Here is a 14,327-nt window from a genome sequence, read left to right as displayed (position 1 = left end):
CGTACCGACGTCTCAATTTTGGAATTAATATCTAAAGAGTTTAATAAAAATAAAGAAATTACTCTAGATTATTATGTAAATTGATATTACCTACTTATAACACAAAAACATTTCAAAAAATCTTTAACTTTGCGTCTTATTTCTAAATCGTACCCTAAAGATAAAAGATAAAGTTAATTGTAAAATGAAATCATTAAAGTGGTATCAAATGATTTTATTCTTTATCACAATTTATGTTGTATTTTATTATTTTTTATTTTTTTACTCTAAATAGATACCTACAAAATTTCAGTTAGTTACCTATGTTAATTGTAAAATTTTTAATTTATTATATAGGTATATACTTTTATTTAAAAAAATTAGTAAATGTTTAAGGAGGATGACATCATAAAAAAATAACAGAGAGATTCCGATGAAAGACATTTATATTCAAAAGTATCCTTACAGAATTTAAAGTTCATTAGGAGAATAGTTTGGGAGATGTATACGTGTGAAAAAATGCCTAATCAAGGTATAGGGGAATATTCTTAATTAAGCAGTGGTGCTGTCCTCGCACGTACCCTATAGTTTCAACCTCCTTAAGACAATTGAACTAACGTATTTTATTTATTTTAAAGTTTAATTTCTTAAGTTACCTATTTAAAAAGAAAAATCCATTTCTAATTTTCAAATATTTTCGAAATGCGTAGACCTTAACTGAATGAAATGATTTTGATGTTGTTTGAACGTATTTAATCCTTTAGATGATATGATCTATTCTTTTACGTAACATTTTCCTATTAAGTTTGTCCATTTTTATTTATTTGAATTACCTCCATGCACGTATATTATTTAATATGAATTTAAAAGGATAATGAGTTCTTGTTTCGTGATCATAACAATATACATTGATAATATTAATTCGACGGATTAAATGACGGCCTCCGTATGAAAATTAAGACTCTCACCCTCTGAGAGGCAGCTCATCCTTTTGTTATTGTCGTTTTTTCGGTGGTGGTCTGTACGAAAGTGGCTGTTCACTTGTAGCTCGCTCGAGGCGTTGCTGTAGACGTAGGGGTCGTGGGGGTTCTTTCTCCGTCGCGTTATCAACCTCGTAGCAAAGTCGCAGCAACTTTGAAGGGTTTTCTTAAACGCGACGCGGAATTCGCGGTTGAAATAGGCGTAAATGAGAGGGTTGAGGGCTGAGTTGAAATAGCCTACCCAGAAAACTAATGTCACTACTTCAGGAGGGTTGTAGCACGCTTCTGCGCATAAGCTGGTAATCACGTACCTGAAAAAGAAAGAGAACTTTTACAATCATACTGACTAACACCTAATTATGAGAGAATATTGACATATACTGATATCGCTGGGTCGATCAAAATGGCAAAGTCCGCAATAATTTATCTGCGAGAATGGACTTCTTGTTTCTTGTTTCGACTGTAGTCATTTGCGGTGTTTTGAACACACCCTTGTTAAGTTCGTAAATTCTTCATACTTCATACTTCTATGCTCACGAATGATTAATTGAGAAATCAGAAAAAGATTATTAAAGGTGTATGTTTGGAGCGTGGCGCCGTAGGGGTGCGAAACATTAACGGTGGGTGCGGCGGAAAGTGTGGTTACAAGCGAATAATGAGGATACCGTGAATAAAGAAGGTTAGAAATGAAGAGGTATTAGAAAGAATAGGAGAATAGAAGAGTATGGAAGTCAAGAAATAGGCGTGTTAGGTTGGTACGACACCTTCTCAGGCATGAAGGTCTGGTTAGAGACATAGTAGAGGCAGAAACAGGAGTTAAGAGGAGTAGAGGTAGACCTAGATTAGATTAGTGTTCGCAAATAGTTAAGGATATGGGATGTTCTAGTTTTAGGAAAATGCAAAGATTAGCTCAGGATAGGAAAGAGTGGAGGTGCGTGTCCAACCAGTCTTAGGGTTGACGACGTTATGATGATGATGACGATTAAAAAAAAGATGACAATTTTCATAGTTCAGATATTGAAGAACAGATATGCGAAAACAACCGGTAATATATGTTATCGTTGTATTTTAACATTACGAAATGTATTTCCTTATGTATAGGCTGTCTAGTGCGACAACAGTGTTCACACTATGCCTTCCTTTCTCTTTTAGGTATCCACGATAAAAACGTAAACGCACGATCGCACTCGTTTCGTGGGTTGATGTAATCGCATTCTTTTCGTTCGTTCTTATCTATTTGCTTTTCATACGTGAAATAATAGCGTGTAGTTTGTGATTCAATAAAAGTGCTTCAATTGTATACGAAAAAATGAAACTATCGGCTAAAACAGTTTTTATAAATAGTGAGGTAGCTTCTTTCGGTTATCGAGACTTTATTTTTAATTACTTTTGAATAATAATCCTCCATTATGTTGTTCAAAGTTTATCCGGTGAAACATGCTCTCGCTGAAACCATCATTAATTCGTTCAACTTTTCAACAAGGTACCTACATCTGATACTATCCCAGTTAATATTCGTTTTGGTCAGAAAGTTTGAATTCTGATGCGATGTTTGCTAAAGTATTTTGCCAACATTTGACCCATAAAACAGTACCTATTAGGTTATTTAAAACAAACATTTACCTACGCTAAATTTTATAGTACGCTAGCACATTTGTATTTTGTATCGTTGTAGGATAATTGTGCTACTTTATTTGAGTTTTAGTCAGCATATTACTATTTAGTTACTGTATTTAATCAATAATCTATTACCTGATTACAAATTATTTATCAATCTCCCTCTCTGTATAAATAAAATTTATTTTTAAAAATATTTTCTATGTTTTGTCAATACAAATAATTACGACTTTTCAGTAAAAGGTGAAAACTGCAATGATTAGAAATTACACCAATTCGGGAAAAAAAAATAGATAAATAATCGTCTTGTTACTGACAAGTGTTAAATATTTCAAATTAAGGAAATTGTTTAAATCCTGAACACAATTTAACAATCAAATTGAAGCTTATTCTTCTAGTAATTTCTATAAATTGTTGTTTATTTATTCTGTTTTGTAGTTGGAAAGCAATCGTTTAATCAATGTCTCTTTTGTTCCAGAAAAGTTGGAGAAATAGCTGTAACAATGAATACGGAGTATTATCAAGAGATGCATGCAGGATTCAACGGAACATCTTCCTGCGGGACGTCTGACTGCCAGAGAAGGTAGGATTATTCATTTAACTTTGTATAAAAGCTTCCCTTTTTAAAAACGCTGCACCTGTTTTGACTTTGTTCGGGGAATTTGTGGGACAAGTTTAATAGATTCTCCCCGAAGCTCTGCTGACGTACGGTAAAAATTTACACAACTAGACACACACATTTCATTCGCCTGGAGATATTAGTTTTTGTCCCATTCGAACGGTGGAACGTCTTAAGCTCGTTTGTTTTAATGCCCCCGAGGCTTTAACGGATTAAATTAAGCGACAGATAAGAAAAGAAACGGAGGGACTTGCGAACACTTTTGTTTGATTTTCTTTTCTCTGTCGATATAAATCTGTTTTATATACATACAAAGGTAGTGGGTGCCGCGATCGAACGCTATTAGATGTTTTGATACGGCACATAAATTTTATAAGGTCTACAGGTTTCTAATTTAAGTCACGTCAGTTGGTGATGAGAGCTTTTTATGATGTGTCACGAAAAGAAATGGAATTATGTGGGATTAGATCGCTGGGTGTGATCTTAAAATACCGAAAAATTGATGAATTTTTATGAATTATTCGTAATTAATATACAAGTACATATGTAAACATATTCAGTATTCAGATAATAGATGTGTAGAAGTAGAAGAAATAACGTTTGGAGAAGGTAGGATTGATGAGGCTTATAATGTTATATATAAAAGAAATTATAAGTAATAAGTTGAGTAGTATTACGTAGTTAGTATCAGCAATTTCTTATGCAGAAGTGTACGACGTGTTGCATACCTATTTACAAACAATTCCTTTAAATTTAATTTTTCAAATAATTTTTAACGCAAAGAAAATGATTAAACAAATTGTTCACAAAAGTGAATTTAGACCACTCACCCCACAAGAAATTTTAGGGGATGATCAATTTTTGTTCAAAGGAAATGAGAAAACGCTAAAAAAAGAAAGACATTGGATTCGTAGATCTAGAAAGAACGTTTGGCAATGTTCAATATGAGAAGAAGCTAAAAATACTTGAGAAGGTAGGGATTAAGTTTAGGGATAAAGGAGTGATAAATAGTTATAGTAGCCATAAAATTTGAATAACAACGTAGAAATTTTATAGATGTCAAGTAAAATGTTTTCGGAATCTGTTTCTGTCAATTTCTGTTGTTTTCAGTTTCTAACAACGTTCAATTCATTTATATAACATAATAATAGCGTATAATACCAAATTGCCATTTAATCATGTATTGATCCGGTCATAATAACGTTAATTGCTCTAATGGACTGTCAAAATGTAGTCGAAACTACTTCTCGTTATCACGTTGAATATTCGATTTGTGTAGGATACTAGGAGACCTATTCGATATGGTTGTCCCTTTATAATTTTACAATGTTTGTGCTTTATATTGATTTTGCTAATTGACTTTGAAGCGAACATAGATTCCTACTTTACCGATTGCTTTCATTTCAAATCAAAGTAGGTACCACGTTAATAGTATGAAACTTGTTAATGGACCTACGAACAAAAACAGTGAACGTGGTAAACTATATCCTCGATTTTTATTACATAGGACCTACAGGCGAAGTTAGACCCGAATATAGGGATATTTTATTTTGTCTCTATATTTTAACCATGTGTTATGCAGACATAGAAACAAAGAACTATTGTAGACCCTTTTGTGGTAAAATTTCTTTAGTGTTAAAATCTAGTAAAGTAAACTGGAAATTTCAAACATTAAAAATGTTTTGTTTCAAGAAAAAAATATTTTAAAGTTGCTTTAAACAGTTTTTCCTTTAGTCTTGTGTATGTGGTTTTGGTCTTACATATTCGATTTTGGTTTTAGTTTTGATCTTCTTCATTTGGTCTTGGTTTTAGTCTTGCTAGTATAAAGACAGTCTAGGTCTTGCTCTTGGTCTTGTATTTTCGAAAGACCAAGATCAATTCCAAGCCCAAGACTGCAAAACCAAGACCAATTTTTCTCATCACTACTTTAGCGGTGTTGTAGAGCAAACCCTAACGCCAAAACACGATTCTGAACGTTCGAAATACTTGTCGGTAACAAAGTTATCTTCTTCAGAAATTGCCTGACCGTCTTGCGTTCATAAAGCTGAAAATATAAGTGGGCCAGTGGGTGTAATAATTATAGTTTACGATACCCTCCTTGAAGTTGGGTTTAAATGTTACNTCTCTGTGGGAGACTCGAATCTCTGAATTAACAATTTTATCGTTCGAGTCTCTCATACAGAGACTGTGAGAGATCCATAAAAACACCTAGGCAATAACTGAGAGAATGTGAGAGACGCTCTTCCAGACGCTGACAGGCTCTGAAAGACTTTGAGAGACTGAAAATTTCTGTCTCGGGTAGTTTCAAATTTTTATATCGGAAGTTTATCATATATTACAATTTTTCCAGTGTGTGTGGGTGTTTTCAATCAATACCCTGCTTCTTGCACTTAACTTGTTTAACATTTTCTATCCTGCAACTCCTTGATTTTCAACTTTGACGAGTACGGTTGCATCTCAGTCGAATTCTTTTGTTTGTTGTAACATTTTGTTGGATGATTTGAAAGAGTTCCAATTCTTTGTATCAGTATTTTTACGCCGATTGCGTTTTCAGTTGGATGCACTCGTTCTATATTCTTGTTCAAACACAATTTCCTATTTTCTGCAATAGGAATTTGTGTCATACATATCTACAACAAATAAATAAATAATAACTAAAATTTTCACGTGTTTGTACATAAGTATTTATCATTACTTCAGTAATATCGTTGCTTTTAATAATACTGTAGGCACGTTTAGTTTCTAACAATTTTTATTTCCAAATTATTGCACTGCACGGCTGTGCTCAATTTGATGCAATATTTATTCTGTCTTTGTCTGGATGTAACAGGCATCGTGCAATATTAGGATAATTATTCCTCCAGGATGTGTAATGACCAAAATACGTACACTTGATACACAGTAAGTAATTAAAGCGTGTTGGCTTGAATCTAATTTACTCGTTACCTAATGAAATTAAACACAAGATATTGACTAACATGCAGTGAAAGGTATCTGACGAATTGGTTGTTACAAATTTTGTTTTATGTAGATAAAGTTAAATTTTAAAAAATGTATGGGTAGAACATGCCATTAGTGTTTGTATGCAACCATATGTACATATTTAAACCCGCCTACTTTTTCCAATTGTTTAACTCCAACTGGAATATATCGAAATTGGCGATTTTTAAAGATTGTGTTCAAACAAAAGCATGCTATGTATCGAAATTAAATCTAGTAGGTACTTTATTTTGCACTTTCTATCTTAGATATATATAATCTACCCTACCAAGGAAAAAGAAAAAGTTACTGCTTTAACTATTAAGTAAACAGGATAATATAACAAAGAAGCAGCTGGACTAACGTCGTTATCGTTTAGGATACAGTCACAAATTGGAGAGATCGTTAGCGAGTCTGCCTGTTTTTTTTTTTGCTTACTTCAAGGACTTTCAATTGCGAATTTATTTGGGGCTATTCATTAGGGATCTCCGCTAGGTCATAAATCAAAATTAAACTGCTCATGCCCGTCTAAATTAGGACGTAGGAACTCGGAAATTTCATTGTGTTAACGTTGGATGCGGAGTAGATTAATAGTAATAGGTTTTATAGTTTACGGGTTTTGGAAAATAAACTTCTGATTTAAACAAAAAAAAAAATAAAATTTTCAAATCAAATCGAAAATACCCGTTTCGACATCCAAAGTGTCATTCTCAGTTAGAAATTGTAGAATTTCGGGTGTTTTAATGTTTATTTAGTTATGTCCCACCTATTAATTAAATTAATTAAGTGTAATTACATCAAGTGGTGAGAGTTTTATATACGGAAAAGTTCTATTAAAATTTGCCAAAAATATTTTAAACTATAGAAAATTTCACTGGATTAGAAAATCAAACAGAACGAATTGGAATGTATCATACATCATATAAAAACAAGATTATCTAATGATAGAATAATAATAGTTGCTGTATCCTACTGTATTGTTTTTGTAATTCTTTGTTTGCGATTTATTCTGGTTTGTAGGTCGTTCGAAATCTGTTTTTACGGCATGTTGGGGGTAGAAAAATGTCGTTATTATCGGATACTTGCCCTTTTCCACGTGTTACACTCGCGTTCTATTTCAGGAAAAAAACTGTCACGTTCATCGTAGTTGTGTACCTCTGCCGTTTCACTTTCGGTATGTTTTACTGCTACCTAACAAAGATTTAGTGGTACTTACATCCCCCGTTTTCCACGCTGTTTGACCGTAAAATTAAATCGCTTGCGAGACCATCCAAACCGTAAAACCGCCAGCTTCTCTCTTTTAAATTGATTCTAATACGAATAAACCACTATAATTATACAGTATATAGCAGTAGGGACAGACAAGCATTTTCATACTTTCTACTATTCTATTCTAGAGAGAGAATTGACCCTTTTAAAGACCAACTGCGTGAAGGTATATTCGTGGGTTCAATTCCCGGCAGATGCACTACATTCTTTTACTTTTTACTTGCTATAACAGCGACATGCGGAAATTATTTTTCTTTTCTGCAATACGTTTGGAATAATAGAAGTGTATAATAAATACTGAAAAAATGTAGCAAAAGTTTCAACGTTTACGTATTGATATAAAGGTGTGTCTACATCTCTACACGAACACGTTCGAGATAGTGTAGGCGAAACAGATGCCTCGTTTCTATCCTCAAACACTCTGAACGAAGCTGGCCGAAGCAGTTATCTGGCCTTATTTCATAGTCATTTAGTAGATAACTAGTGACCCGCCCCAGCTTCGCACGGGTGCAATGCTGATACTAAATACATTTTTGTTTTGTTTAGATTATTATCGAAAAGGGGAAATCTTCAAAAGATACCCCCTGAACGTACTAAATATACTACAGAATGTCTTTATATACAACATTCACAGTTTTTTTGTCATTAGACAATACAAACCGGCCTCCCGGCCGGTACCAGCGCAACCACTATGTCCCTGCATTTTAACGAAAATATTCATTTAAATTACATGCTGTAAAGGGCCATATTGATCTATATTAAATGCACAATGTATTTAAGGTACTTAATTGGGTAAGAATTAATGCTGTATTGCCTACAATCGCTTCGTAAATAAGTCATTATTTCTCATAAAAAGTAAAGGATAAAAATGGTTATTGTGGGTTATCCCTAAGAGATAGACATATACCATCCCGGACTTTTTTGTAGACCCTTTTAAGATGTACAATATTGTAGTACATTATTTTGATCTATCTCGTAGGGTTCAGCCAGCGTTTGCAATGTAAGCGCAAAAAATGTGTTTATTTACGACATCACATTAGAAACCTCTAAAATTATCAGTGTTTCCCTACTATATTATGCATGTATTATACATATAAACCTTCCTCTTGAATCACTCTATCTTTTAAAAAAAACCGCATCAAAATCCGTTGCGTAGTTTTAAAGATTTAAGCGAACATAGGGACAGACAGCGGGAAAGCGACTTTGTTTTATACTATGTAGTGATAGTGATAACTGCTGATGACGCAAAATGCTCTATATAAAAAGAAATTCTCTTTAAATCTAAATAGCCTCGGGTTAGACCAAAGCAGATTTGTTGTGCTTCAATTGTTAGTACACAGCAGGCGTATTCGTTCCCCCTTGTCTCGCTTCGAACATGTTCGTGCCATGTTCGTGCTCTCCGCTCAGGTGTATGCGCGCCTTAACGATTTTGTAATATCTGTTTCACCCGCAGTAATGGAAATCCCTTGAGAAAAATCTCGACAATTGAATTATTACAGAAGGTATTTTTATTGCTACATCCATTTCTCTTTATATGTACAAACCTGCTCATACATTTTTAAACATACATACATACATACGTAATACTTGTGATGCTGCAGCAACATGATCCGTTCTTTATTTCTCTCGGAAAGAAAATGTCATTGTCGTAAGGGAAATGAAAAGTGCGGAACGAAAGCTTGGGAACTTGATTTGTTGGATTTTAAAGATCCACTTTCAGCGTCTCACTGTTAGACACGAGTATAAGAAAATCTCATTCTCTTCGAAGAGGCTTTTGTTTTTCAGATCCTTACTTGCCGACTTATTTCTTAATGACTTGTCATCTAGGATTTCGTAGAAACCATTAGTGCTACAGTGAAGGGAGAGTAAATGAAATTTTGCTAATGCATATCTATGTAATTAATTAGTTGTGGGAGTTACATGTTGAAACTCTCTATAAGAACATAAAAGTTTTGTGTATCTCCCACAATTGTTTCGACTCGCATAGCCTTCGTCAGGACTAATGAAAATATAAATAAAATCTGCATAGAATATTTATTTATTTATTAACCAAAGGGCCNTTTCTAGGAAATCTGAACAGCGCTGTTGACATTCCCCACGTATAAACATATTCGTTTATGTTTAGAATGTGAATTTTCGAGTTTTCCAAGCCGTCAAGTTTCAATATTGTAAACGAAACTCTCTATAAGAACATAAAAGTTTTGTGTATCTCCCACAATTGTTTCGACTCGCATAGCCTTCGTCAGGACTAATGAAAATATAAATAAAATCTGCATAGAATATTTATTTATTTATTAACCAAAGGGCCCATTACATAGTGGATGCCTTACATGGGACGTACCAAAATTTCCAAATATAATAAAAAATTAATACGTCACAAGATTCAAATAAAGCTATGAATCTGTAACAAATATCACAATGTTATAAGGTAACTAGAATTAAACATTGAAAGCAGTAGCATTGTAGTAGTAGAATTGTTTAAATGGAAAGGACTAATTACCAAGACAGAACTACAGACAGCATCGGTCACTCACGCAAATGATACGCGGCTGTTGCTTACTTTTATAAAAGTTTCAATATCTATTTAGGTGTACTGTGGTAATTTTTCATCATTATCATCATAAGGTTCTCAGTCCTAAGACTGGTCGGATACGCACCTCTACTCTTTCTTATTCTGAGCTAATCTTCGCATTTCCCTAAATCTAGGTCTATCTCTACTCCTCTTAACTACTGTTTCTGCTTTTAATCTGCTTCTAACCAGCCCTTCATGAGAAGGTGTCCTACCAACCTATCTCGCCAATTTCTTATTGACTTCTAAAGTGGTGATAATTTTTATTGAAAAAAAAAGATTAACATTTAAGAAATAAAATTACAAAACTTTGATGAAAGTCTATCCAGTAGCTTTTACGTGACGCGCTCATTCTAATAGACGTAGCGATTATTTTATTTATTTAAATTCCAATAACAATTTTGAGTTACGGCTACCGATTTTGATGGATTTCTATGATGCATATTTCGTTTTAAATGGTTTCACTGTTATTCATCCAAAATTAAACTTGTTGAATGTTTCTCATAACAGTAGATATAGCAACATTCGGAAAAGATGAAGATTGCGGAAAGTTTCACCGAATTTTCCGTCAATATCAAACGGGGTCACACACACCTGACTTTAAAATTTATAGGCATCAAGTACAGGTGGAAAACATTAATCTTGGACGAAGTTACGGATCGGTATTTGAAAAAGTTTGAAGTTGCGTCAAGGCATTCTTTCAAGTTATTAAAGTTTAAGAAAACCTTCAATTCGATGAGAAACTGTTTTGATTACATTTTCTCAAAGAATATTACCTTTTCATAGGATATTTTGAGATGCCTACATGCATATCAAATTAATGGTATACGTTCATAAAAAAAGAGTGCAGAACGACAGATCACACGGCTCAGGTGTGCGTGGGTGGCTAAAATACAAGCCGTAACAACAGTTTCACAATTTACCTGATTATACTATTGAGAAAGCGAAACAATTATTCAAGTATTCTTTGAAGGTAATTCATCGATAAATAAAATATTGTTATAACTAGATCTCAATACATTCTAACCACCCATAGTTACTGTTATATTGGAAAAACATGTTTTATATTTTTTTTCCGTTAAAATAGAGGGTTGGTTTTAGTTAAATCTTCACCGTTCTCTTAAAATTCATGTTTCCCTTAATTGTTTTCTTAGTTTCTGGTGGATTTTAATTGTTTTGGGGACGCCCGGAGGAAATATCTATAGGGTTAATCCTATTTTCTCTTATTTTTTGCTTTTATTGTGCAAACGATGGCAAAATTTAATCTAAACTTCTCGTCTTGCATTTAAACAACCCTAAAAGCTTTAGTCGTTCTTTAATGTCAAAGGTTTTCAGGTCCAGATTAAATTTGTGAAAGAAATATTGGATTTTTTCCCTAAAAACAAGGACAGTGTTCTTAATACTTAGACATAAGTGCTTATATGCATATATGTATTCATACCAGGTACGCTGTTGTTTTTTATTTTGTTTTAATAAAACAATAAGAACGCTTGTGTTTTGATACTTTCATGTAGACACATTCAATTTTGTCTTTACTTTATTCGAATAAAAGGGTGTTGGCGCTGGTCCCATCCCTGTTTGCTTAGGTTTGTTTGCCTCTGCCGTTGTATTTTAAAATTACACTCAGACACCACCCTGAAATATTGCCTGTCTTTTTGATTCCTGGAATATACGTAAATTGTTATAGGGAAGTTACTTTTGTAACTCGAAATGATAAAGATGTCGAAATTTTGAACAGATTAATGCAGTGAATTTTAGCTTTAATTAAAACTGATGCTCAATAAATACAATACAGTACTACCTCGATAATCCGAACTAATTCTTGCAAAGGATTGTTCGGATTATCAAAAAGCAGTCGTTTGTCAAATTAGACGTAGATATTTATATATAAACTTTATTCTGAAACATAAAAAAGTTGTAAGAAGCAACCGTAGCCCCAGACTCTAAACTTTTAATAAAACTTTTCCTATGTTGGTAACGGAATATGTATGCGTTTTGACATCATTTCATAGCTGCTAACGTAATGTAGCATTTTGCGTGTCTCCAACAGCCGCTTCCCAAACGAGGTGACGTTGTCACGCCTGCGCTGTTCGAACTATCAAGGTTTGTTCGGATTATGATTTCAATTATTCGTTGTTTGGATTAGCAGAGGTTCGGATTAACACATGTTCAGATTATTGAGGTTGTACTGTAATCTATATACGTATATGTAAAAAGAAAAATCCTGATTCACTTAGTCATATCAACGCCCACGCTAAGCCCTTCGAGTTAGCTGAAAGTTTGTATACTTATAGGTTTCCTTCATGAGTATAGAAGGAATAAAGAGAGATATTTCTAAATTCAATCCCTAAGGAGTGACAAACTTTTTTGTTTATGGTCAGATTGACTTCCATCTTAGTCTTAATGCTCCTTGACAAGCACCTATTGCGGCATTTTAAAAAATTCAACCACTGATAAGTGCGAGTATTTTATATTCAGATTTTTTTGAGACCGGTTTTTCTATAACACGAAAAAAAAAAATCTTTTACCGCGCTTGTGCGTAATTCGCTACACATCATCTCAATAGCTCAGGATGAACCAATGGACTACTAGTATTGTTAAATTAAAAACCCTTGTTGCGTTAAAGCTTTGTATTTTCCAAAACACAACACTATGTACAAAAACTTAATGTATAAACCTTAACCTACACATAACCTTATTTATGTGCAGATTTCCCAAAATTATATTCCTTGAATGACAACCCGAATACGAGAGCGCCTACTCGTTATGAAAAGCAAAGTACTTCTCCTTCTGAAATTCTTTCCGAAAAACTGCCTGCCTCCTCCTTGAACCTTTTTTTTATTGCCACTTGTTTTCAAATTCCAATCTGCCTGCATACAACCCATAGTGCCCCAAAGAGAAAGTTAGCAGGTATAATCCCAGCCCTTGTAAATGTATATTTTTCAAAAAGGAGCAGACCAAATACTTTTTCTAGGAAATCTGAACAGCGCTGTTGACATTCCCCACGTATAAACATATTCGTTTATGTTTAGAATGTGAATTTTCGAGTTTTCCAAGCCGTCAAGTTTCAATATTGTAAACATCCAGCAGGTATTCGTAAAAAGTAGGGAAAATACGTTAGCTTTTTGCTTCCCGATCCGAATGTCCTGTTCCATCATCTTTCGTACATAAATATATATATGTATGAATGTAGATTTTCGTCCCTTAAGTTATTTTATTATCAAGATCAGTCATATTTCATCCGTAAAAGCTTTTCGTATTTAATTCTTTTTCTTCTTGTTCTTCTTTTTCTTGTCCGGTTGCTATGATGACTACGAATTTTACGGACGATGATTCATAGCAGAATAAGAACAGAAACAAAAGAACAATTGAAAAATACGGAAATAAAAGCCAAGACGTTTTTTCATAATCAACCATTGCAGAAACAAATTTTCATTTAATTCTCATAAAAAGGATTAGATGTCCTTGCTTATTATTTCTGAAGTTATATATTGATATGTAAATAGGAGTATAATTGCTTTCTATGTACACACACCATCTGTTTTAGCCATTGTTCTTCCCTGGTGCAAGGTAATATCCTAAAAGGTCCAGCCTGTTTCAATAAAGATTTTCTACGAAGGTAAAACAAAAAACATTTTCGCACTTCTTAATTAAATCATTTTCTTTTGTTGTACTGTCTTTTCTAAATTAACGCTCTTTTTATATATACTTAATGTACATCACAAAAAACAATAAAAAGAAATTGTCAACGAAGTCATGGACTTTTTAGGTCACAATGATTCGGACTGTTAGCAAAAAAAGTTTTAATTAAATTCTCGCTCTGTTTACTCCTTGAAACGAAAACAAGACGTTTCTTTTGACTTTTTCGTGCAATTATTCCGGATGGTCAAAGGTCAAAACATTCAGAAAAAACATGCATAAGTTTAACATTATGTTATGTTGTGTTGTAAAACAGCTTTACAGATTAAGAGTAATCTGGAGATAGGTATGTTTTTATGCGCAAATGAACTCATCATAGCCCACACAGTATCCGATCCGACTTCAGCCTGATCGGCTTCGTGGACAACCGCCCTTGCAGTGATAAAAATTCATCTAATTTTTAGGGATCGATTAACTTGAAATTAGGTATAGATGTGAATTTCTGTGATCTAAACGTAGACGTAAAACGTAAATAAATTAATTTTAAACATGTGGGTCATTTTTCGGGAGGCCAATAGGAAATTTTAAAAAAAGTTTTGCAAACTATATACGGTGGCTTGTTGTAAGAGTCTGAAATATATATTTTTTAAATTTTAAAGTTAAAGAAAATTGATGA

At 33.4% G+C, this 14,327-nt stretch overlaps 2 protein-coding genes across 2 annotated transcripts in view; one reads left to right on the top strand and one right to left on the bottom strand.

Moving 5' to 3' along the window:
* Positions 1 to 817: 817 nt before the first annotated feature.
* LOC108741945 (octopamine receptor beta-1R) overlaps positions 818 to 14,327 on the bottom strand; it is a 72,413-nt gene continuing 58,903 nt past the window's right edge. Inside the window, exon 3 of the mRNA XM_025980412.1 lies at positions 818 to 1,270. Within this exon, the coding sequence (XP_025836197.1) occupies positions 910 to 1,270 (361 nt within the window). The 3' untranslated portion in view covers positions 818 to 909. The remainder of the gene's footprint in view (positions 1,271 to 14,327) is intronic.
* LOC108741938 (helicase domino) overlaps positions 2,239 to 14,327 on the top strand; it is a 109,881-nt gene continuing 97,792 nt past the window's right edge. The window contains exons 1-2 of the mRNA XM_025980415.1: positions 2,239 to 2,442; positions 3,055 to 3,159. Coding sequence (XP_025836200.1) covers positions 3,108 to 3,159 — 52 coding nt within the window. The 5' untranslated portion in view covers positions 2,239 to 2,442; positions 3,055 to 3,107. The remainder of the gene's footprint in view (positions 2,443 to 3,054; positions 3,160 to 14,327) is intronic.

This window comes from Agrilus planipennis, unplaced genomic scaffold (assembly GCF_000699045.2).
Source record: "Agrilus planipennis isolate EAB-ADULT unplaced genomic scaffold, Apla_2.0 scaffold41, whole genome shotgun sequence".
NCBI lineage: Eukaryota > Metazoa > Arthropoda > Insecta > Coleoptera > Buprestidae > Agrilus > Agrilus planipennis.
The sequence above is the reverse complement of the archived record's forward strand: the minus strand, read 5'-3'. Positions and strand labels throughout refer to the sequence as shown.